The sequence below is a fragment of the Eptesicus fuscus genome, chromosome 16, assembly GCF_027574615.1.
Source record: "Eptesicus fuscus isolate TK198812 chromosome 16, DD_ASM_mEF_20220401, whole genome shotgun sequence".
Classification (NCBI taxonomy): Eukaryota; Metazoa; Chordata; class Mammalia; order Chiroptera; family Vespertilionidae; genus Eptesicus; species Eptesicus fuscus.
In genome coordinates, this window is record NC_072488.1 from 23,178,959 (window position 1) to 23,205,476 (window position 26,518).

Sequence of the window (26,518 nt, forward strand, 5' to 3'; positions counted from 1 at the left end):
CAATGAAACCCTGAGTGACCAAGAAGGATTTTTCTTAAGAGTAAAATGATAGTTTAACATTAGAAAAATGTATCAATGTAATGTAACACAGATAAAGGAAGTAAATCTTAGGGCAATTTCAATTAAAACAGGAGAAAAAAAACCCACACTTTAAAAAATAATAAAACCTTAAATTAGGAATAGAGAGGAACTTCCCTGACTTGATAAATGGTCTCCCTATTGTTTGAAACAGGACCATAGCAAACCTGTAAATAACATACCAAAGTATATTCATATTAGCACACATATTTATTTTACTGTTTTTAGAGAGAGGAAGGGAGAGAGAAACATCATTCAGTTGCCTCCTGCACATGCTCCAGCTGGGGATCGAACCCTCAACCTGGGCATGTGCCCTGACCTGGAATGGAACTCACAACCCCTTGTGTATGAGATAATGGCTCAACCAACTGAGCCATACCGGTGGGGCAGTATACATCTTATTTAGTATCTGTGAAATACTTTTCAAGAATCTTCATTATATTCATTTAAAATATCTAGTTATATCAGCTGTTTATATTGTTATTCAAAAGTGATCGTTAAAATGAAACAAAGTAATTGTTTCATTTGCTCCCTGCCCCCAATTCCTCTCTTCCCCCTTCTCTGTGGAGTCCAATAGATTTCTGCCCTTCTCATTCTATTGATTGCTCTTGTCAAAATCAATGATGACACACTGCAGTCCCCGTACTGCAAAGAAAGGACACATGCTAATTCTAGGTATTTACACTATTTGAGTTATCAGTATCATGGCACAGCTGAACGCTTCCTTTTCTTAACACTTTTCTTCCTTGGCTCCCAGGACACCTCCTTCTCATTGTTTGGCTCCTATTTCACTGCCCTTTTTGTCTCTGTAGCTGGTTCCTACTCAACTCTCTGGCTTAACACTGGCACTCCCTGGACTGCAGTTTGCACTAATTCCCTTGGTGATCTCATCTAGCCTCACGACCTTAAATGCTATTTATATGCTGAGGCCTCCCAGATTTATATTTGATTTATGGTTCATAGATTTTCAACAAGGGTGCTAAGACAGTTCCATGGGAAAAGAACTTTTCAATAGATGGTGCTGGGATAACTGGATATCCACAAGCAAAAGAATAAGGGAAAGACATTAATTAAAGAACATATATGCATAGGCCATGGACACAGACAATAATGTGGTGAAGGCCTGGGGTGGGGTGGGGCTGGGTGGAGCGGGGCAAAAGGGAGAAAATGGGGGATAACAACACACACACACACACACACACACACACAAATAAGGAAAAGAAAAGGGAAGAAGACGACAAGCAAAAAATCTGGTTAGGAGGCTTTACCAGTGGTCCAGGTGAAAGATGACTGAGATGAGGACAGAGATGGAGAAACATGAACAGACTCAATATGTATTTTGGAAGTTAATGCAGTGTTTCTGAAAACATCTCAGACATGATGGTATACATAATTTGGATATGAACAATTTATTAGAAAGAATATAACTAACACATCAGACTGATGATTTACTGAATATTATTCCTTGGGATAAGACAGGTCGATTAGACTAAAATAATTAAATAATAGCCTATGTGGTAAAAATCGTGAAGCTAGTTCAGGATACACTGTCAATGGATGTGACGACACGGTAAAGGAACAGGAGGGATAAACAATGATTTCCTGTGTCCCAGTTTGAATAACTGAGCATAGAAAGAGTCCAGTCGGGGTTGGAAGTGACGACACGGTAAAGGAACAGGAGGGATAAACAATGATTTCCTGTGTCCCAGTTTGAATAACTGAGCATAGAAAGAGTCCAGTCGGGGTTGGAAGAGTTGAAGTTCAACTGTGGACACAGTTTGAAAAAGTGAGATGTCCACGATGTGCAGCTCGAAGGGGAGTTTGGAACGAAGGTAACTGCTAAGGTATTTAAATCCACTATAGATAAAATTACTTCAGAAGAGAGAAAAAGGGGCCAGGCCTACGCTCCGAGAAACTCCAAAATTTAGAGGTCATATGAAAGAAAAGTTAGAAAAGGAGGTGAGGATAGGTTTGTAAGGTAGAAGGAAAGCCAGGAAAACGTTACCTTATATAAATAGGTCTGTACTTTAAGCAAATATGTTTTGTCTATAGGAATTACTTTTTCTTCTTTATTGCACCCATGAGAGTGGACAAAGTTGAAACCGAGTAAATGCTCGCTGACAGGAAATGTGCATTGTTGGCTATAGGCCCCTACAGCTTCTCCAGGTCCCAGTGACCATGAAGAACAGAGATCACTGCTTTTAGACCTTATCCTTTTTCTAAGAGGGAATGGCTGACATATGAAAGCAGGACCACTCTATTGGGCAAAAGAATTACTAAAAGAGCCCCTTAACTTGGAGTCACCAAATCAAGATAAAGTTTCTAGGTGAAAGGTATCTACTAAGGAGAATTGACAAGTTGCTTCAGGGCCAAATGGAGAGGAAAAAAGTCAATCTCCTGCACAGAGTGTGACCTAGTATCACAGCTGTAACTCTGATGGTAATTCCTGCCTACTATTTATAAACTAAGACTCAACATAAAAGCACAAGATGACAAAATGTTCTAAACACATACAAAATAAAATGATCTAAAGGTTAAAATGTGTCCAATCGGTAAAATTTACGTTTATCTTTCTAAAGTATGCTAAAGTTACACATGTGTGTGTAGTACACACAAAAGGTAAAAATGAAATAAAAGGAAGGCATAAAGAATTTCTGCATGAGGGAGCACCTTCTAGTTGCTAGATGGGATGCTGTCCCTTTCATGAATTACCTAATAAAGCCAATTAGATCTTAAAAAAAAAAAAGAATTTATAGAAAGAATTGAAGTGTTAAATTAAGATGCTATAAAAAGAAAAATAATTTGAAAGACTAAAATGTGAGGAGTGATAAAACATGCAATAAAAAATGTAAGGAGTAAAACTCTAGGGACTACCTGATAAAAAGAAAAAGCAAAAAAAAAAATCACACACAAAACCCGTAAGTATTAGTTAAAAGAGCAAGAATTAAATAAAAAACACAGATAAAACAAGTAAAATAATATTAAAAATCATTTCTAAAATTAGAAGAATCCGCTCCAGTGTCTATCAATAGATGAATGTACAAATAAAATGTGGTATAGACATATAATGGAATATTATTCAGCCAAAAAAAGGAATAAAGTTCTGATATATGCTACAACATGGATGAACCTTAAAAATATTATGCTAAGTGAAATAAACCAAACACAACAGGGTAAATATTATGATTCTACTTACTATATATGAATTATCTAGATTAGGCAAATTCATAAAGACCAAGTAGATTAAAGGTTACCAGGGGCTCAAAAAAGGTAGGATATTGCTTAATGGGTATATGTTTTCAGGTGATGAAAGGGTTTTGGAAATAGATAGTGGTGATGGCTGTACAACATTGTGAATGAAATTAATGTTATTAAATTACACTTAAGAAGGGTTTAAATAGCAAATTTTATATGATGTATATTTAGCTACAATAAAAAATGAGGAAGTAAAAACAGAGTAAGAAGAAAACTCATTATGCAACAAAACAGTTAAACCCAGAAATTAAGATAATAAAATATTGGAAGTATAACAAGCATAGGGTAGGGTAGGTAGTTCAAAGCAGCAGCAGTATAAATAAATAACTCAATCTCAAACAAGTAGGATGAACATATAATTTACCATCCTAACCAGGACACTTTGAGAGGAAAGGAGACACTATTAATAATTACACAGGAACAACAGGTGTAGCCTGGGACCATCCCAGGCTAACCCGGATGTGTTACTCTGCATATAAGGGCAATTGGGTTCTCAAGGTAGACGTCATGAATGCAGCTTGGGGTCTGGCCAAAGCACAATAGTCTGAAAGCATCTTCCTAAAGGACCCAAGTGGTAAAAAATGCACGTCTTTTTTTTTTTTCTTTTCTTTCCCATTTTTTTTTTACATAGAAGTAACACACAAGTACATGGCCTTTACTGAAGTTTACTAATTTGGTATTCAGAAAACAGTTACTATACTATTAGATTGTATTAAGAGCTATTATGATATTCTAGGAATTTTAGAAAACTGAATTATACTTTGAATTACATTGGTAGGCACACTAAGGAATTTCTAAGGTGAATCATTACATGAATCTGTATTTTTATATATTAAATTAGAACTCTATAAATATATATATATTCTTTTATACGTAATTTGACTATAGACAATTATAGACATTAAAAAAAATCAAACTAGAATTATCTTTAGGCTAAAATTAATCTTAATGACCTACAGATAGGAAAACTTAAACAGTCCATACCTTACATGAGAAGCTCCGACTTGGGATGTTTCTTGCTAACTCTGATATCTTGGGCTTATTCTGCAGACACTTGGTTAGGTGGTATTTTTTCAACTTTATTCTACTGTAATAATGACCAGCGAAGTTACAATGATTCAAGTGCTGTTTCTGCATGCATTTCCCAAGGTGAGGAATACTATACTTCAAAGCTTGGAGAAATAATTTGCTCTTCTGCTGCATGATATGAAAGTCCCTGGTTTATGCTCGCTTTGGGGCTGCCAGCACAAGTGATTTCACAGGTCTGATTATACAGTAGTGGGTTCTCAGAGTACCTAAAATCCGCAGTTCTTATCCCGCCCCCCTTCAGGGTCATGCACCCCTCGGGTAATGAATAACTGCAGACAGCTGAGAACTCAGGTTAAAAATATCTGAAAACGTGTATACGTTAAAGTTTCACTCAAATCATACTTCTTGGCAGGTGTGACAAAAATGTTTCATTTGTAAAGTCAGTCCTATCACGTTCAAACTATGCAGCACTGATTCTGGTACACATAGGGGAAAACTAAAAAACAAAAACAAAAACAAAACAAAACAACAAAAACACAAAACACACAACAAAACAAAATAAAAATTTGCAAATAAGTACATGGAGTGAATGGGGGCATCTCAGGGACTCTGAGGGTTTTTAAAAGGCAAAGTGACTTTGATTTTATATAAGGGCCTGATAGAGTAGCTATTATAACATCATCATGAACATTTTACAGGAGAGCAAACTGTGGCTCTGGGAAGTTTAAGCAATTGCCCCAGGTGACTAGGAGTAAGTAGTAGAACAAAAAGTCCAAAATGGTTTGGCTCCAAATCTTGTACACACAGGGGTCCGATTGGCCATAACGATGGACTTCACCATTAGAAAGGTATTTAGCTAAACAAACAAAATTCCTTCAGGATGCACAGATAAAATGTGAGAGCATCTCTGATTTGTTTGGGAAGTTGGTTCTTACTAACTTATCAAGGTAATGACAACTAGTAAGTAGTTAACGGAGAGGTCTGGGTGCTGGTCTTCACTCCTGCACTTTCTACCCGTGCCTCAATTTCTTCATCTGCAAAACTGAGACAACGGCACCATTCACCCTATGGAACTGATGCAAGAATAAGATGAGGCAATTTACGTGAAGATCTTAATGCAGTGCCTGGCACGCAGTAACCGCTCATTACAGGATGCCCACCATCATTAGGACAGGAAACAGCTAGGTATGGTGCACAGGGCAGAATGCCACCGTGCAGTATGCCACACGCCCCTCGGTTATCAACGGCACAAGACTGCGTCAGTTTTACTCCAGCTCCGATCCGCTGCCAGGCCAACGCCCCCGCCTCCCTCAATCTTCTGTGTCGCAGCAAAATAACGGGCGAGTGAGAATGGGGGATCCGTAGCAAAACAAGTAGAAATACATAACCCAAACCCACCATATCCCCGCGGGCAGCCTCAATCCACCCACCTTTCACCCGCAGGGAGAAGACACTCTGCAGGGACGGGGATGGGGGTGGGGCCGATGAATGGGTGTTCCCGGGAGAAAACCGCATTTTCCCGGTGAAACTGCGTTTTCCCGGTGCAACTCTCCACCCCAGGGATGAGGCGATGTGGGTGCGAGAGGGAGTGGTGTACCGTGTGCCAGGCAGTGAGGGGACACGGCCAAAATGCAAGGACCCAGGGACTAAGGGGTGGCTGTGCGTGTGTGTGTGTGTGTGTGTGTGTGTGTGGGGGCGGGGGGGGAGATGGAAAAAGGGGAGAGACCCCCCCCCAGCATACGCTACCCATACCTACGCAAATGCAAAGGCAGTCTGACTCTGGACACCGAAACGAGGGAAGGCAGGCCCAACAGCCCGAAGCTCTTGGGAAGGAGCGAGGGTGCGACCTCGGGCGCGTCCGGCGACGTCTGCGCGCTCCAGCCCGCAGGACCACAGCCTGCCCGGAGCCGCCCAGGGCGGGTTTGCAGCACGCCGCCGACGCCACCCCCAGCCTAGCACGTGCGCGACGCCGATCTCGCCATCTTTACTGTGGGCAAGCACGGCTTTCCTGTCGTCTCCTGGGTCCTGTCACCCGCCCAAAGACAAGCCTTTTGGTTCTTTGCTAGTATTCCGAGCTCGAGAGGCGGCAGGGGAGAAGAACACGAACGCGGGCCGCGTCCTACTCGCTCGGCCACAGCCCCCTCGCCCCTACCGCCCCGCCCTCACTCAACGTGGCCGCCGGCAAAATGGTGCAGTGACAAGGCCAGCGCGGGCCTGGTTGTCAAGGAGACGCGGAAACCGGAAATGCGGATTTCAGCGGAGCCTCTGGGGCGGTGGGAGGGAGGATCGGCGTCGCAGGTCCTGACAGGGAAGACGTCGGCAGGTCCTGGCAGGGGAGCGTCGGGCTGGCAGCCGCTCGCGCGGAGGTGGCACCTGCGGGATGGAGTCTCGAGTCCCAGACGCCGGGGCCAGCGAGGCTGAGCGCGCCTCGGGCGAGGGCACGGCGGGCGGCGGCGGCGGCGGCGGCGCGGCTCCGGGCCCCGCAGTCTCCTCGCGCCTCGGAGCCGCCCGGTGGAAGCTCCTGCGGCAGGTAAGGCAGAGCCCACCCGCCTCACCTTTGCACGGGGCTTCTCCCCTCGCTGGATCGGGCGTGCGATCGGCAGGTATTCTCCCCTCGCCGTGGCGTCGGGAGCCACCTGAGAAGCGTCTTCTTGCTTCCCCCGAAGGGTCCCATCAAAAGAGGGGAGCCAGGTAGGGTGGTGCGGGAAGGGGCAGCCCACGCCCGAGTTCTTGGGAAACTCCGAGCGGAGTAGACAGTGCCGCTCGCCGGTCGGATGGGCGGGACCCCCGCGCCCCCTCTCTCCCGGCCCCAATCTCTTCTTTCCTCTTCTGTTTTATTTATTTCCTTTCCCAGGTTTCTTCCTGCTGCTCATCCCCCAGCCTGGTTCTAGCCCCAAGCCTGGCCCCCGTCTTGGGGACCCGCGTGGTGGACTGTGCTGGGACTCGGACGTGGCGCGCGTCGCCGCGGTTTCTTCCTGCCCGCGGGGCGTGGGGGGAGCCGCGCGAGCCGCCTCCCGCCCGTCTCCTCTTTGGGGTGTGAAGGTGACGTGCGCATCTTGTAGGGTGAGGTGGTCGGCGAGGTTCTGGCTGTCGCAGGGGGAAGAGTTTGTTTCCTGGCGGTTACCTTCTCGTGCTGCAAAGTTGCTGCTACGGGCTCCTAACTTCAGCCGCGTGCGGGTTGGTCAGAGCTGCGATGTGACATCACCGGCTGGAAGTGAAGTCTGTTTATTGTGCCTCTGCCCGAGGCTGCCCGCTGAAAACTGGACGCAAGCGGACACTTTCCATGTCTGACGTCTTTCCAGAAGAGTTTCCCAGCTCTTGCCACTTTACCGGAGATGGTGCGGTTTAGGACTTCGGGGTTTATTTTGTTTGCAGAGTCACCTTTGCATATGGTGGCCTTCCAGTGCTGTCATGACATAACTCGAAGAGTGTTTCTTTGTTGATGCATTGGAAGTCTTCCCAGAGCTGGTTTTGCTAATAATGTTACACATCCTCCTATATAATAAAAGCCAAATATGCAAATCGACCAAACAGCAGAAAGACGGGTTGAAGCAGGAGCTGCCCCCAGCCCGCAGGCCCTGGCCGGTGATGGAGGGGGGGGGGGGGGCGGCCTGGCAAGCAAGCTTCGCCAGGCCTGGGTGCCAGCAGGGGGCCCTCGATTGCCCCATCTGTTGCCCCACAGATCAGCCCTGATAGCTGGCCACGACGAGAGACCCTACCCGTGCACAAATTTTGTGCACCGGGCCTCTAGTAGGAAAATAAAGTGAATGTCCTTCATACCTCATTATCATAGGAACTTTCTGGAGTGAAGTAAACACCAGTTAAAGTCTAATTATGAAAGGAGTAAACTAGGGCCTTAAGTTAATCTTATTGTGATGACTTCAGTGATTCTTAGTACAGGGAAAACTCTGGTTGACCAGCACTGATGTTCATTCTGAATTGCTGTCTACATGAGACACGTTTCAGCTATGACTGCCACTTGAACTCCCCGCAGGCTTTGACATTTAATGTTTCAGTACACATCTGCCCTCTGCATCAAGTCTTTATCTTCTTCTCTACTTGATGAATGAATGTTTATCCTTCAGGCCTCCAATTCAATCTCCTCTTTTAGCGAAGACTAACTCCTCTGGACTGAGACCCTTAGTTCACTCTTCTGGTGAACCCCAAATCACGTTACTTTATGATCATTTGATCAGAGTCCATCTTTCTCACAAGAATGGGCGTTTTCTCTAGGAAAAGATATTTTATGAATCTCCATCCTCTGCACCTAGCACCTAGCACAGGGCCTGGCTAGTTGGTTTTTAATAGATATTGTCAATTGTTGTGGAAAACCTTAGAGTAAAGAAAGTCTTCAAGTGGTCCTCAGTGTATTGCATCAGCTAGCTATTGCTGAGTAAGAAACAGCTAGAACATTACAGTGGCATACAACAACAACCATTTATTCTGCTTGTGCATGTGTAGGCCAGTTGGGAGTTATCTGACATAGGCTGTGATCAGCTGAGGGGCTCTGTGCTACATTCTTGGTCCACATGCTTCTAATCCTCGGACCAGTTGGTATAAGAGAGCAAACCTAAGCACTGAAACACATTTTAAGCTCTTGCTAACATCCTCTTGACTAAAGTAAGATACTCGGCTAAGCCTAAGGTCAAGGGGCAGAGAAATAGACTCTTTCTTGGAGGGGGCAAGGGAGGAAGATTCAGATTTGATGTTTTTTTGTTTGGTTTGGTTGGTCAAGATGATGGTGTTGTATACTTTCTCTTACAGTTATTATCAGTAATCACAGTGATGTCTGGTTATTTCTCTTTTTTGGTGATGGTTACCTAGGTTCATGAATTCAGGAGAGGGTTGAAATGGTGATATTCTAATTCTGTTATCCCTTCTTCATTTATTACTTGGAAAACTACTATAAAGAGAAACTTCCCCTGATCTTCTACTTGGACTCTCAATTACAGTTCATATAGAAAAGACAGAGAAGTACTTGATTCTTCTTCTTCTTCTTTTTTTTTTTTTTAGTTTAGAAGGTTTTTTTTTTATTGTCTAGAGTTTTACATATGTCTCCTTTTTCCCCATTTGACCCCAACCCCCCAGCCATTCCCACCCTGGGCAAGCCCCCACCGCCCCAGTGACTGTGTCCATTGGTTATGCTAATATGCATGCATATAAGTCCTTTAGTTGCTGTCTAACGCCCTCCCTCCCTTGCTATTTGTCTCTGGATCTATTCTTGTTCATCAGTTTATGTTGATCATTATATCCCACAAATGAGTGAGATCATGTGATATTTATCTTTCTTCGATTGGCTTATTTCACTTAGCATAATGCTCTCCAGTTCCATCCATGCTGTTGCAAATGGTGAAAGTTCCTTCTTTTTTTCATAACGGCATAGTATTCCATTGTGTAGATGTACCACAGTTTTTTAATCCACTGATCTCCTGATGGGCACTTAGGCTGTTTCCAAATCTTGATTGTGCTGCTATGAACATAGGGGTGCATATATCCTTTCTGATTGGTATTTCTAGTTTCTTGGGATATATTCCTGGAAGTAGGATCACTGGGTCAAATGGGAGTTCCATTTTTAACTTTTTGAGGAAACTCCATGCTGTTCTCCACAGTGGCTGCACCAGTCTGCATTCCCACCAGCAGTGCACGAGGGTTCCTTTTTCTCCGCATCCTTGCCAGCACTTGTTGATTTGTTGATGACAGCCATTCTGACAAGTGTGAGATGGTATCTCATTGTTGTTTTGATTTGCATCTCTTGGATGATTAGTGACTTTGAGCATGTTTTCATGTCTCTGGGCCTTCTGTATGTTCTCTTTCAAAAAGTGTCTATTTAGGTCCTTTGCCCATTTTTTGATTGGATCGTTTATCTTCCTTTTGTTAAGTTGTATGAGTTCTCTGTAAATTTTGGAGATTAAACCCTTATCTGAAATATCATTGGCAAATCATTTTTTTTTTTATCTTCACCTGAGGATGTTTTTCCATTGATTTTTAGAGAGAGTGGAAGAGAGAGGGAGAGACAGAGAGAAATAACAATGTGAGAGAAACACATCGATTGATTGCCTCCTGGCCCGGGCCAGGTAGGAGCCTGCAACCTAGGTATGTGCCCTTGACCGGAATCGAACCGGGGAGGGACCCTTTGGAGTGCAGTCCGATGTCCTATCCACTGAGCCAAACTGGCTAGGGCATCTTTCTTTATAGTGTTGATTTCAATACTAACTTGGTTCTCTAACATCCTTCCATAATCATCAGTGAGGCATTTGAAAAATATCATGAACTAGTGTGTTTCAATTCTATTACATCTATTATCTTTGTTAATGCTCACTGTGTCCCATCTTTGGCCAATGGACCTTATTCAAATTGGCTCTTGAATACTTTTAACATAACCCTTAATTTTGTATGGCCTTCTTGTTTTCTTGTGTACGATGTCTCAGGTTCATCTTGTACAGGGTGTGGCAAAAGTGGGTTTACAGCTGTGAGTACACGAAACAGTTTATTTTGGTATTATTTATTAATTATTATATTGTTTTCCATACGAACAACTGTAAGCCTACTCTTGCTCCAACATGTACAGTTCCTGCCATTTTATAACTAAACACAGTGGATGTGGTTGTTGTTAGTAGTTTTATTTGGTTGCAGATAAGGGATTCACATTCAGAGCTCTGTCACCCTGAAGAGGCTTAGCTATTGCTTACGTACACGATCTGGTTATGTACATTGAACTTATGTTTATATAGTATGATCACAATATTTGGTTTTATTTCAAAGGTTCTGAAGCAAAAACACCTGGATGGTTGTCTACGACATGTATCTGTAAGAAGATTTGAATCGTTTAATCTGTTTTCAGTAACAGAAGCCAAAGAAAGGGAAACTGAAGAGGAATTTGGTGCATGGGTCCAATATACAAGTGTCTTCTACCCTGAATACAGTATTTCCTTAAGGTAAACATCACAGTTAAGATTTTGTTCAAAAAAGCCTTTTTTCAAATAAAGTAATAACCATCTATGGATAAAATAAAAAGCCTTTTTTGCCTGGCCAGAGTGACTCAGTTGGTTGAGCGTCGTCCTGTGCACCAAAAGGTTGCTGGTTTAATTCCAAGTCAGGACACATGCCTGGGTTTCAGGTTTGATTCCCAGTTGGGGAGCATACAGAAGGTAGCCAATTGTTGTTTCTCTTTCACATCCATGTCCCTCCCTCCCTCCCTCCTTCCCTCCTTCCCTCTAAGAATGTCCTTGGGTGAGGATTTAAAAAAAAAAAGCATTTTTCTCTTATAAAAGAGAAACAATAATAACCTCATTGTTCATTCTATTGAGTTTGCAAGCAATCTTTATCAGAAATTATGTTTCCTAACTTTGTGTTAGGAATTCCTGCTGCTTCAACTTGTTCTTGCTGTATTATCAGAAATAAGAAAAAATTTTCAAAAATGTAGTGACATTTGAGGATAAACTGTGGTGTAAATCAAAGGGTTCATTTAACCATTCTCTCATAGCATTTGATTATGACAAAAAGCCAAGTTCTTTGTGAGGCAAGGAAGGCTGAAAGTGAACACAGAATTTTTCTAAGCTACTCTTCAAGTAGTAGTTATCTAAAAAATCAAGCTTTGGTATTTATCACATTTATTTTGTCATTTTCAGAATAGAATCTTAAGAATAGGAGGAGAAAATTCAGCTGAAAACACTGATATTGTGAGAAGCATGCAGACTGTTCTGGCTTTAAAAATCAGACAAGAGAGTTGCAAACTAAAGTAGCAAGATACTATTTTTACTGAATTACTTTTCTCTCACAGTTATAATCTAGCATGTTGCAATATTACTTTAGTGATTGATATTATAAAATATGCCCCTTTTTTAAACAAGATTTCTCATTTTGAAAGGGAGGGAGGAGCACATTTACAGTAACTATAAGAAGAACAAAAAACACTTTAAGCAGAAATGTGACTGAATAAGGTTTCGGTAAGGCTAAAAATACTTTTAAGAAAGAAGTTCTCCCAAAGGATGTCTATTTATAGTATACTAGAGGCCCAATGCACGAAATTAGTGCAAGAGTAGGCCTTCCTTCTCCCGGCTGCTGGGCACCGGCTTCCCTCTGGCACTCGGGACCCAGGCTTCCCTCCAGCCACCGGCAGGCACCTGGGACCCGGGCTTCCCTCGCAGGAAGGATGTCCGGTCTAATTAGCATATTACACTTTTATTATTATAGATATTAGAGGCCCAGTGCATGAAAATTTGTGCACTCTGGGGGGGGGGGGTCCCTCAGCCCAGCCTGCGCCCTCTCATTGTGGCTGAGCAGAGCTCCACCTGTGGGAGCGCACTGACCACCAGGGGGCAGCTCCAGCACTGAGCATCTGCCCCTGGTGGTCAGTGTGTGTCACCAGTCATTCCACTGTTAGGGTTAATTTGCATATTACCCTTTTATTATATAGGATTTCTTGAACTATTTTAGTTTAAAATATTTAAGCTTTAGAGATACCATAATAGCTAAAATTTGGGATTTTGATAAAAATTGACTGGGCTCAGCAGGGAAGAACAACTAGGAACTGGTTTGATAATACTGCTTTATTGAAAACTTCAAATGAAAGATAAGAACTTTTGGGTTAGTTAGCTTGCCTGTACATTCTTTATGAGCTTCTAATTAGAACACCTCAATTGCCTCACATTCTAATGGAGATACTTAGTTTAGTCCTTGGTTAAGAAGGAAAGAAAAATGCATTAGATGCTAGTATGAGCCAGGTACAGAGGGCGGTGCTTTGATGTATTCTAATTCATGTAGTCCTTACAATAACTCTAGGAAATAGAAATGAAGATAAACCATTGGAAGATAGTATATATGGGGAAATTAAAGAGAGGGAAAAACAGAGTGATTCAGTAGGGGTCTTCAGGTACAAAGTTCTAAAACATATCTTTTACATCCACTGATGACAAGAGGCAATAAATGTAAACTGTGCCAAGAATAATTTCCTGATGTCTGCAAGGCCCTGGAAAGCATTGCCAGAGAGCACGTGACATCTATTATTCTTGAGAACTCTCAAAATAAGGTGTGGTTCTCCACCTGGTGGATAGAGATGACCTGGATGTACTAGTAGCTGGAACCCAGGCTCGAATGTAAACTGAGACTCCTCTCCAACAGGTTGTGATATATCCAGTTTTGGAAGAATAAATACAGGTATGTCTATATAAATATGACATTTAATCCTACTTTATGGAGAGAAGAGAGGTGACTGAGCTGAAAATTTGCCCTATCCTGTTTGGCTCAGTGGGTAGAACGTTAGCCTGCGGATCGAAGAGTCCCAGGTTCGGTTCCGGTCAAGGCCAGGTACCTTGTTAGCAGGCTCCTCCCTGGCCTGGGCCCTGGTCAGGGCACATTCAGGAGGCAACCAATCGATGTGTTTCTCTCACATGGATGTTTCTCTCTGTCTTTCCCTTTCTCTTCCATTCTCTCTAAAATCAATGAAAAAATATCCTCAGATGAGGATTAAAAAATATTTGCCCGAATAACTTTAACACAATTCTAGGACTGAATGTGATCTTAGGATGCATTTAAAAAAATTCTAACAGCATTAATAATGGCTGACTATTGAGTGCCTACTATGTTACAAGCACTGTTGTGAGTGGTTTACATGTATTAGCTTATTTAATCCACATAACACCTCATAAAGTAAATACTGTTATTATCCTAATTTCACAGATGAGGAAAGTAAGGCCCAGAGAGGTTAAATAACTCCATTGGTTATGCTTCTACTCAAACCCTGGTGGTCTGGTTCCACAGCCTGTACTTTTAAACACTTTTATTTTGAAATAATTGCAGACTCTCAGGAAGTTGCAAAAGTAGTACAAGGAGCTCCAGGTACCTTTCACCCAGCTTAACTCTACACATCTGGCCTCTTGGGAGGCAGTCATGCATTTATTTATTCATTTTTCAGATGAAAGGATTGAGGCCTAGTAAAACCAATTTCCTCATTGATTATTCTGAGTATTCCATTTCTTACTCCATAATTCTGTTACTATATAGGAAATTGCAACAAAAATTACTGACATTGCTTAGGGGAGGATTTCTTACAATAGTTCATTCCATTCTATTGCCGATATTGTTCACGTTGGTTTCAACACTATGGAATGATTGAAAAAACGTGATGAATAATTTAAAATAAATTCAAATCAATAAATATTTATTAGCACCTTCTGTGTAGGTAAACAAAAAGAAATATAAGATATACTATCCCCAAGGAGCTGAAATAGGTGAAAAGTTAAATAATAAAAAATAATTAAGCCATGGCCAGTGTGACTCAGTGGTAGAGCATTGGCCTGGGTCACGGGTTCAATTCCCAGTCAAGGGCACATACTTGGGTTGCAGGTTCGTTTCCCAGCCTGGTCGAGGTGTGTGTGGGAGGCAACACATCAGTGTTTCTCTCTCCCTCCCTCCATCCATTCCTTTCCTTCCTTCTTTCTACTCTAAAAATCAATGGGAAAAATATCCTCAGGTGAAGATTAACAATTTTAAAAAAAATAATAGTTAAATAAGAAGGAAAGTTAAGTTAAACATCTATTCTAAGAATTATCACCAGGAATGCATAACTAATTACCAAATGAGTGGAAAACGTCACACATATTAGGAGTTTAGGGTAGGAGTGATTTTTGAAGGCCTTGAGGAGCAGCAGTTTAAACTGGATCTGGAAGTATTTGAACATTCTGGGAGAATGGAAGAAATCATTCCCGATGAGGGCAAAGGCACTAGAAAATATATAGTGGTCAGCAAGTACAAGGCATAATCATCAGCGGCTACTGAGAAAACCACAGTCTCTATGGGGAGGAATAGTGATCAGTACATGTTATAACGTGGATCTGCTATTGGGTTCTAATAAAGGGCTGAGCATTTGGGATGTTTTATTCCTCACAGATCATAAATATAAACCCCATTTTTGCATTTTTAGTTCTTATCACCTAAGATCACCTGCCACAGTTTAACAGAGACGATGTATACTAGTATATGGTGATTAATACTTATCAATACTTTTTATTAGTCATGTCCTTCTTAAAATTTCCCTACATATTGATTTCTGTTTCTTTAAAGTTTTTTTCTTTGTTTTTGTAAAGTTTTACTGGACTTGAAATCAATATTCCAAGAGGGTAAATACTTAGATAATTTAGTTATTTTTGAATTCAAAATACATAGGTGTATCTTATTTATACTATTAAAAGGTATATAAGCGGTGGTCCACATTAAAACTTTGACCATTATTTTCTGTCAGCTTTACATGATGATTCTTAAAATGAAAGAATAAAGAATTTCCCTTGGTAACTTTTCATCAGAAGCAAAAGTCTGGACAATGTAAAAATTAGGTTATAAAATTCCCAAGATCTATTGTCTTTTCTATATATCTGGAATGGTCGACTCTTTGTTCCAAAGTGAGTATTGAGAATTAGGAAATCAAATTTCAGGACATGACTTGTATTTTATTCCTTGGCAAAATTTTCTTGTCTTGTGCTTTATTTCTTAGAACTTTATAGAAGAGGCTCTTGCTATGAGATAGATGTATAGGAAACGAACATATAGTAGGGGATGTTTATACTAAAAATCTCCCATTAAAAATTCTTTCTCCCAGATTTATAAGCTGGAATCTGTTTTCATACAGAATTTACTGTATGGATACTAGAAATTGTTCCCTACCCCCCCATATGTCAACTTATTTTTAGTGTAGTAGGAATTTACATATTCTGGAAGCTTTAAAATACTTCCATTATATTTGGAACCATAGAATTGCCTGAAATATTCATTTATAAATATATACACATCTTAGGTATAGAAAAAGCTGAGAGGCTTAACTGTCCTCCTTTCTTGATGAATAAGACTCCTGTTGCTATGGTAATTGCTGAATTAGAAAACTCGTGACTTTTGGCTTGTCCTAGGAGCTTAGAATGGGCAAGAAGTCAAGAAGGACTTTGTCTTTGTGATGCATCTTTCTAGTAAAATAAATACACGGCAGCAAGATCATATATTGCTTCTCTGGGGAAAGGAAAAAAAATAAAGCAAATCCTCACCCACTGAATTTAGTAAGTATCCTGTGAGTGCTCAGTAGATAAAAAATAGTGATGGGAATGGTATGTTTACGATATTAGATGTATGGTATCCTTATATGTGTAGGTATTATAGGTGCCCATGTAAAGCTTGGTAAGGCTGGCATCTGAGGCAGATATGAACACACTGAAGTTATATTTAAAAAGTATAGTTTTAATGTTAGTAGTATGAATCCTGAGAAAGAAGATACTAAAAACGGCTGCCAGTGGCAAACTGGGCTCAAATTCAAACAAAACAAAACATAGCCTAGCAGCCATTTAAAAAATATACATATATTTTTATTGATTTCAGAGAGAGATAGAGAGAGAGAGAGACAGAGAGAGAGAGAGAGAGAGAGAGAGAGAGAGAGAGAGAGAAACATCAATGATGAGAGAGAATCATTGATTGGCTGCCTCCTACATGCCCCACACTGGGGATCAAGCCCGAAACCTGGGCATATGCCCTGACTGGGAATCTAATGGAATCGAACCTCCTGGTTCATAGATCAATGCTCAACCACTGAGCCATGCTGGCTGGGCTTAAGGAACCATATATTATCTTACCTTATAATAGACAAATATGCAAGTTGACCGCACCTTCGCTACGCCCAAGCCACGCCCACCAACCAAGCCATGCCCATCAACCACGCCCACCAGGAAACCGTTGAAGGGAAGCACCTGCTCCGATCACAGGAGCCAGCTGAACCCGCTCCTGCGATTGGGTCGCAGGGACGCTGGGGTGCGGGTGGAGCCCAAGGCCCGGGAAGCCGCCCGGGGCTTTCCGGGCCTTGGGCGCCAGCCGGGTGCGTGCTCCGATCGCAGGAGCGAGCCGACCTGGGGGGTCGGCTCGCTCCTGCGATCGGGTCACAGGGACGCTAGGGTGCAGTTTTCACCTGCACCAGTTTTCTGCCGGCACCGGGACCCTGAAAGAAGGTAGAAGGCGGTGGCCACAGCCAAGGCCTGGGTCCCCGGTGCCGGCAGAAAACTGGTGCAGGCAGCCAGGTGAATGAAGGTCTATTGCACGAATCTTCGTGCAAACGGGCTACTAGTGGCTCTTATATTTAGGAAAAAGTGTTTTTGAGTTTTATGCTGTATCGCTGATAATTTTAATGGCTTCACCTTGTATTTTAGGTGCTCAATACATTGTTTTCTCTCTTGTCTCACGTGTGGTTTTCCATGTTAGTGTAAATAACCTCAGCTTGCATGCACAGAGAAGATACAGAATTATTGTGTTATGGTGTTGAAAGTTTGATTTGTGGTTGGTAACTTCATTACCTTAAAATATGATTCTGTTGAGCCCAAGGCTTATTTGGCAAATAACTTTTTGCATTTTCACTTAGTCACTCTATTAAAGAACTGGGTCTCTGTGATAAAAGTGAAGTTTTTTTTTTAAAGGGTAATACAGTTTACATGTATTCTCTTACTACATGCATTAGTTTTCTAGGGATCCTAAAACAAAACACTGCAGACTGGACGGCTTAAACAACACATTTATTTTCTCAGTTTTGGGTCTAGACGTCCGAGATCAAGGGGTTGCAGGTTTGGTTTCCTTCTGGGCTTCTCTCCTTAACTCACGATGGCTGCCCTCTTGCTGTCTCTTCAGTAGTTCCTCTGTGCACGGGCCCTGTTGTCTGTGTTCTAATCTCCTTTTTTAATAAGGACACAAGTCATAATGGTTTAGGGCCCACCCTAATGACCCCAGTTTAATTTAATTACCTCTTTAAGGCCCAATCTCCCAAATTCCGAGGTACCAGGGTTTAGAAATTCAACAAGTCAATTTTGGGAAAGATACAATTCATTTCATAACACTATATATCATTTATGATAAGTTTTACTGACAAGATTAAAGTAGCATTGTTGAGGTAAGTTTTATTATAAACTAGAGGCCCAATGCACGAAGATTCGTGCAAGAATGGGCCTTCCTTCCCCTGGCTGCCTTTCCGCCTTCGCTCCGGCCTGGAGCTGCCTTTCCGCCTTCCCACACTGCCCAGAGGCCCGGAGTGGCAGGGGCAGTGCAGAACGCCCCCGGCCGCTCGGTGCTGGTGTATGCAAATTAACCCACCATCTTTGTTGGGTTAATTTGCATACTCCTGCTTGGCTGGTGGGCGTTGCGAAGGTACGTCAATTTGCATCTTCCTCTTTTGTTAGTGTAGATGGTTATTGTAAATTGTTATAACATCTTAAAGAACTATAGGTTTAAGGTATATAGAGTAGTATGTAGAAGATTGCATTAGCACCAATATTTTACCACCCCTGGAAAAGTAACTCAAACTCTATGAGCTATTATTTATTGCCTGTTGGGTCCATTTGTATATGAAGAATAGTATCTTTTATAAGGATGAATAAAATATTAGTAATTAAATTAAATATTTAAAGAGTTTTCAAGTGAAGAGAGATTAGAATTAAAGGGTGTGGAATTAAGATAAATGGGCAAAAGATACAAAGAATTTGCCCTCTGACATTTATAATTCCCTATAGATGGAATGTGCAGACCTCAAGGTTGGTTAGTTCTTTGTGACTGAAGTACTGAATTCTTTGGGCTGTTAAAAAGGACATTTATGTATTGTTGAGGTTCTGGAGGTTGATTGCTTATTTTCCTTTTGAGATTCTCCAAGTGTAAGGTTTTGTTATCTTTAAAGAGGTTAATAATTGCCCTAGCCAGTTTGGCTCAGTGGAGAGAGCGTCGGCCTGTGGACCAAAGAATACCAAGTTTGATTCCAATCAAGGCACGTACCTCGGTTGCAGGTTCCTCCCTAACCCATGCCCTGGTTGGAGCTCATGCAGGAGACAACCAATAGATGTGTTTCTCTCACATCGATATTTCTGTCTTTCCCTCTCTCTTCCACTCTCTCTAAAAATCAATGGAAAAATATCTTAGGGTGAGGATTAAAAAAAAAAAGGTTAATAATTAATCCCACCTTTATATAACTAAAACAACAATAAAAATATTAGTACTTTAAAATGTAGATTAAGCATCAGGAAATGTTATTTCATTAAATATTAGGAGGACTACTATATTCTGTTATTTCTTTTTCTTCTCCCTCTAGTGGGCAGAAATATTTTAAAAATACAATATGGAAAGGTTTGTGAGTATTGGGTGTATCACAATGCAGTCTCACTTTTTTTTTTTTTTTTTAAGCAAATCTTAATGTTCCAGAATCATTAAAGAAAATGTTTTATTCCTTTCTAGGCATAATAGTGGATCTTTGAATATTGAAGATGTTCTTACCAGCTTTGACAATACAGGAAATGTTTGTAAGTTATTTGATCACTATGTAGAAATATTTTGTGTATTAAAAAGTGAATTTATAATTGGTGTTTGTTCTCACTAATGTTTATTATACTGACTAATGTATGTGTATAATAGAAACTCTTACAGTTTTTAGCTGCAAAATGAGCCTCCTATACAATGCGCCTACTAAGTGGGATAAGGCAGTTTTACACTTGGCAGTTGTGTGTGTGAGAGAGAATGTAGGTCAGAGGAATACTCTCCAGTACTGGACTCTCCAGTATCCCCTTTGTTTCTTCTTTTCATTTTGACCTTCTCAGTTAATCCAACAAAGGGGCTGTCTCCTCTTTGTTGTGGTTTGGGTGCTTTCTTTTCCACTTCCTGGTTCTTTTCTTTCACTACGGAATGAAACCGGAACGTTTTTCCTTGCTGTTAATATACTTTAATACCAGAATGTTTTTGTTTTTGTTTTATGCAATATTATAATAGTATAGAATATATTGTTTTTTTTTCATCTAAGCCTGTAAGTCATGATTTTCTCCATTGAGAAAATCATTTAAATCATTATAAAGTCATATGATTAGAGAAATAAAAAAAGAATATCTTTATATCATTGCAATAAATAGCATACCATGATAGAAGCTAGGTACTCCTTCATGTGTATTGCATAGGATATTTCTCTTAAGATAATGAATCATCAATGTGATATGACAGTTGTAATGTAAAAATTGTACTCAAACACCTTTTTTCTCAAAGGAAATTTTAGAACTGTAACTACCTACTGTCTGAACTGAAACAATTTTCTTTGCTAATAGTATTGCTTTATTAAATGTTCCCTAATTTTAGGTCTGCATAGAATAATGTCTTATTCTATGCACCACATTATAGCAAACTTTTCATGTATAGAAAAATATGCATTTTGTCACTAAGGAATTTAGAAATATCCTCAAGAATCCTAAAATATTTAAAATAATGTAAGTTTATTTTTCATGGATATCTTAGTTTCTACATGTTGGCACTTTCTGAATTGTTTCCTATTTAGGCATATCTCACATTTTTATTGGGGTTTTAGGCAAGGACTGGCCAAGGGATGCTAACGGTAGTTGAGGAGGCATTCTCCTTTAATTCTGGGGTAATGTAAAATATCATTAAGTCAGGCTTATGCATTTAGGAACATGATTGGAGAGTGTTAAATATGGAAATTTTGCCCTCGCCGGTTTGGTTCAGTGGATAGAGCATTGACCTGTGGACTAAAGGGTCCCAGGTTCAATTCTGGTCAAGGGCACATGCCCAGGTTGCGGCTTGATCCCCAGTGGGGAACGTGCAAGAGGCAGGTAATCAATGATTCTCTGTCGTCATTGATGTTTCTATCTCTCTCTCCCTCTCTGAAATTAATAAAACATATATTAAAAATATGGAAATTTTGATTCAGTAGTGTAAAAATAAAATATTGTTCCCAGTGACTCAGTATAAAACAGGGCCACTAGCTGGCAGCATTATGTAAAACAAAAATATTTTCCTAAAGGTCCAAGCTATTACTTTATATATTGATTAGCTGTCTTACACTGTTCCAACATTTTTTCCTATCAGCTGCCCCCACCACTCAAACCCTTATTTATCTGCATAGAATAATGTTTGCATAGAATATGCACTCCATTTGTTGCATTGACAAATGGAGAAATTTCATGTTGAAAATATTTCTTCACTGCTGTCTATTGTTTGGTAGTAAGATTTGAGTCTTTGGAATGAGACCTATTTACATTTGAATCTTTGTTCTGAAATTCATCTTGAGCAATTTATATCATTTCCATGAGCCACAATTTTAAAAAAATCTCTTGGAACGGGATATAATGTATAGAAAATGTGTAATATATATTGCATTTTCATAGTTGACACTATAGAATTCATTATTACTGGTGATGAGTATCTCTAAAATTTTTCTAATAATGAAGATAATATTAAGAGTTATTCTGATGTTTTAAATAACTATTTTGATAGAACTAATAAGGCAGGAAAAATAAATGACCAAAATAGTAATTTGTTAAAATGTCTTGCCACAAATGTGGCCTTCAAAACATGAATATATTGTCTTGTCATAAATGTGGCCTTCAAAACCTGAATATTCCAAGTGATAAAAGTGGTGACAAAAATAAGACCTGTTAAAACATGTTATTTAATGTAACTTTTACATTATACTCTTTTTATTTTAAAAGAAAAATCTATACTGGTATTTTGCTTAATGAAAAATTGGTTACAATAAAGTAAGGATTGATTGTAATTTTATATAATCTTTGCCAAGGCTTAAAATGATCAAGGATTAAAAATGTAGTTTTTCACAATTTTTTCTTTTTTAAATTAATCACTTAAGTATTTGATTTTACACTAATTGTGATTTTAGGTTGAGTTTGTGAAAACCCAGCAGAGGGCGCCACATCATAATTCTGTCTCACTGCTCAACATATGTGGATTAATAACTTGAATAATAAATAACTGTAAGCTTTCATCATATAAACATATAAAGACATATGTCTAAACATTTCCATTTGATTTGTTTTTATATATTTACTATATTCAGGAACTCGTTAATGTAAAAAATAGATTTTTCTGACCAATTTTTTAGTTTATTTGCTTTTTTGTTTTAAATAGTTGAATTTTTATACTTCTAGCTTCAAATAGAGGAATATTTTTGACCTTGTTAATACTGATATAGAGAGAAAGTTCTATACTAGAATATCAATTCCTAAATCATCACCATAGTAGTACATTGATAGTAAGTATACTGAGGGATGTTTAGGATGAGGAAAAAGTTTCTAATACTGTGAGAGACCCAATAGATAGAATTATCCATATATTTCAGGAATTAGTTTCCAGGTTAATATAGCTTCCTGATAATAGAAAGAATAACATAATTAAAATATTTTATAGTTATAAAAGTCTGATGTTTTTATATAGTATATATTAGTATAATATGTATGTACATATAAAATATATTCATGGTTGTATAACCTTAATCTCAATTTTAAGGTAATTTTAAAAACAAGTAATGATTTTATTCATTATAAATTTTCAAAGAGTGAAGAATCAGTCATTTGTTCATTCTCTAACCTAAAGAATATGAGAAAATCCTTAATTTTAGAAAATAAATGAAACCTCTAGTTTCTTGTTTCCTGATATATTAGAAGACATTATTTATATTTACCTTTATTATTTAAAAGTGTTGTGTGTTTTTAAATATATGACCTGTTTTATATTTTTGAGATACCTTTCACTGTTTAAATTCATTTGAATGTTGTAGGAAGAAATGAATCTTCCACGATCATTTTGCATGATTCATTGCTCTATAGAATATGACCCCAGTCTTATTTTTATACTATGTGTTTGCTATTGTGGAAAACAAATTATTTTTAAAGGTAAGCTCTTTTGTGCTTACCTCCAACTATATGGGTAGGTATACATATTTTGTTACTTGAGTTCTACTACTTGAGAACCTACTTCCTTTTAAAATATCCAAGTTACTCTGTGGAGAGGTTGTATGCGCTATTGATTCATCGTGCCTGGAAAGAGATGCCATCAAGCTACCTAGGGAAAAGTATAGGATGACATCCTTCACCTCACACGAGGTGCTGGCTGCTTCTGTGTTTCATGTGACATGCACAGTACTTTGGTTCAGAGGGTACTTTGCTAGCACCACAGCAGATCTCTTGCTTCTGTTTTCTCTGTGGGTAGGATCTCCATTCCAGCCAGTCCCTGACCTCTAATCAAAGAAGCCCCATCATGCTATGTCTTTTCCAAAACCATTTTCTCTTTCTCCTAAGTCATCTCCTTCCTCTACTGAAATGAAATTTTTTTAACCAGTTAACTGCCATGCATCCAAAACGGAAACCATCCCCACACGCCACGATATTTTGAATTTAATTAAAAATAATCAATTTGCAATGAATATTATAAAAATAAATATATTACTCACAATTCGGGTGTTCTTGAATATTTTCAGCTGAAAATTCTCTCTCAAAAAATGATTTTAAAGTTGGTCAGGGCTGCCACTTAGGGAAAACATTTTTCTTTTATAGACGCGCGTGGCGTGTGGGGAAGGTCTGCCGCTTGCGTCTATAGACACTTATGGCGTACAATGGGTTAAAAAAGAGATTCTGTTTGGCACTTTGTTGATGCAAATTTGGCCGTCATAGTATACAGTGCAACTACATATTTGGTATTTGGTATATAATAGCTTCATTTGTATATTTTTTATCACACAGTTCTATTTTGGCAGCATAAACAGTTAATACTTCTCATACCATGTGTTGTATGTAATATATACAATATAATGTGTATAAGCCTTTAAAGGATAGGAAATCAAAAGTTATTATATATCATTGCAATAACCTAGTATGATCAGGATTTTTGGCTAACACTGCAGCTTTAAATTTGGGGAAATGTGTTGGTAAGATTCCTTCTGCTATTCTCCTCCCCCTCCCTTTTTAAAAAAAATATATTTTTATTGAACTCAGAGAGGAAGGGAGAGGGAGAGAGAGATAGAAACATCAATGATGAGAGAGAATTATTGATTGCCTGCCTCCTGCACGTCCCACACTGAGGATCGAGCCCGCAACCCAGGCATGTGCCCTTGACCAGAATCGAACCTGGGACCCTTCAGTCTGCAGGCTGATGCTCTATCCACTGAGCAAAACCAGCTAGGGCTCCCCCCCGCCCTTTTTTTTGGTATTTTTCCTTTTTTACTCTTTTTAAACAATTTTATTTTTCTTTGTTCAGCTATTCTGTGCAAAAAAATTTGTTTTTCTCTTGTGTGTCATTAGTGACTCCTGGTCTCCTGGAGAAATTTGTAGGTCCTCTGCCTTATATACTGTTACATGTGATAGTGTGACACCACCACCCTGCCCCTCCCACCCTCACCCCCGTGAATCCTAGGGTTAACCTGGACTTTTAATGCACACAGCTACATTATTCTATTTCTAGATCCTTCTTAGGGGTCTGATAGCAAAACCTGTTTTGTGATGTATCCAAAGCTGATCTCCTTTGGGTTAGTAGTCAATTAATTATTACTTAAGGAAATATTCTTATTAAAATACAAAATATGCCCTGGCCAGTGTGGCTCAGTTGGTTGAGTGTCATCCCATGCACCAAGAGGTCGCTGGTTCGACTCCCAGTCAGGGCACATGCACGGGTTGTGGACTTAATCCCCAGTAGAGGGTGTGCAGGAGGCAGCTGATTGATGTTTCTCTCTCATTGATGTTTCTCTCTCTCATCCTCTGCTTTCCTCTCTCTCTAAAATAAATAAAAACATTTATTTTTTAAAAATATGTTTTTATTGATTTCAGAGAGGGAGGGAAAGGGAGAGATAGAAACATCAATGATGAGAGAGAATCATTGATCAACTGCCTCCTGCACGCCCCATACTGGGAATCAAGCCCACAACCCAGGCATGTGCCCTTGACTGGAATTGAACCCAGGACCCTTCAGTCTGGAGGCCAATGCTCTATCCACTGAGCCAAACCAGCTAGGGCAATAAAAACATATTTAAAAGAAAAACGAAATGAGACTGTAAAGTTAGAATGTAAAGGGATTTATTGTAGTACAATGAATAACTGAAAAAAAACACCATAAATCTTTAACTTTATGGTTACTGATAATTATGGATGATTCATAAAATGGAACATTATATAGCTGTTCAAGATATCTAAAACATATTAGGTTAAGAAAACCACTATATAAAGTATGATTTTATTTATGTAAAATACATATATGCATTAAGTAGCTATGCTTGTGCATAGAAGTATGTCTTCATGTTCATAGTATTTGGCTTGGGTATTCAGGTTATTGATGACTCTCCTCTTCTTTTTAATAAATATATTTTTATTGATTTTAGACAGAGAGGAAGGGAGAGGGAGACAGAGAGAGAAAGAAAGAGACACATATATCAATGTGAAGGATAAACATTGATTGGCTGCCTCCAGTGTGCACCCCAAGTGAGGACTGAACTGTAACCTGGATACACTGACCTGGAAATCGAATAGGCGACCTTTCGGTGCATGGGACGACGCTCAACCAACTGAGCCACACTAGCTAGGGCTCTCCTTCTCTTTTCAATATGTTTCAGTATTGCTTGATTTCTACTGACATGTATTAGTTTTATAATTGGAGAAAGCAAAGTTATTTTTAATAAAAGTAGTTATTCTTTAAATTCCAAATTGAGTACTAATTTTTTTTTTTTTTTTTTTGGAAAGCTGTGATAAAATCTCAAATTGCTTTGGAAAGCACTGGGGGAAAAAGGAGCAATTCATTTTACCAGTGAAAAAATATAAAGTATTTATTTTTAAATGGCACTTTCCTCCAAGGAGCTCAGAGCATGTTATATGTTAATGTATCTTTTGATGCAATACTTTTGTGCAATAAGAAATTAGAGATTAGATCATTCTAGCCCCATATTAGGTCACAAGAGTACAAAGAGGTTAAAAACTCAGTCTGGCAGAATATTGAGCTTGGACACAGATAATTTATAAGTTCTGTTTAAAAAAAATGGTAAGGTTCAGTGCATTGTGTGGTTAATTTGCATGGGTCTTGGTCAGCAGCCCTGAGACTGTAGGAGGCCCCAGGGCGAGAGGGGAGCTGGTGGCATGCAGGACTGGCTCTGGATTTGGCTGTCAGCTCCTGTAGAGGATCACAATATATATGTGGTCTTGGTTAGAAAAGGTTTCTAGATGGTAGTTTTCCTAGCCAGGTATCTGCAGTTGTCTGATTTTGTAGCGCCGTAGTTGTCAGGGCAGTTTTTTCTTTTGATACAATATTGCGGAAGCATGCCCCCTAACCCTTAAACAGAGTCCTGTGCACTTGTTTCTACTTTTACCAGGGAAGGAACATTTAGAGG

At 39.6% G+C, this 26,518-nt stretch overlaps 2 protein-coding genes across 13 annotated transcripts in view; one reads left to right on the forward strand and one right to left on the reverse strand.

Moving 5' to 3' along the window:
* PREPL (prolyl endopeptidase like) overlaps window positions 1-6,350 on the reverse strand; it is a 34,165-nt gene extending 27,815 nt beyond the window's left edge. For 3 of the 10 annotated variants that reach the window (XM_028139998.2, XM_054728580.1, XM_028139997.2), the window contains exons 1-2: window positions 6,115-6,342; window positions 4,318-4,858 (exon numbers count right to left, since the gene is read on the reverse strand). In XM_028139998.2, coding sequence (XP_027995799.2) covers window positions 4,318-4,536 — 219 coding nt within the window. In that variant the 5' untranslated portion in view covers window positions 4,537-4,858; window positions 6,115-6,342. Of the gene's footprint in view, window positions 1-4,317; window positions 4,859-6,114 lie in introns of all 10 variants that reach the window. The other 7 variants (XM_054728579.1, XM_054728578.1, XM_054728581.1 and 4 more) reach the window with 7 other exon arrangements.
* Window positions 6,351-6,604: 254 nt separating this feature from the next.
* The window catches only part of CAMKMT (calmodulin-lysine N-methyltransferase), a 298,063-nt gene continuing 278,149 nt past the window's right edge, over window positions 6,605-26,518 (forward strand). The window contains exons 1-3 of one of the 3 annotated variants that reach the window (XM_054728017.1): window positions 6,605-6,892; window positions 11,125-11,297; window positions 19,597-19,661. In XM_054728017.1, coding sequence (XP_054583992.1) covers window positions 6,743-6,892; window positions 11,125-11,297; window positions 19,597-19,661 — 388 coding nt within the window. In that variant the 5' untranslated portion in view covers window positions 6,605-6,742. Of the gene's footprint in view, window positions 6,893-7,372; window positions 7,701-11,124; window positions 11,298-19,596; window positions 19,662-26,518 lie in introns of those variants that run through there. The other 2 variants (XM_054728019.1, XM_054728018.1) reach the window with 2 other exon arrangements.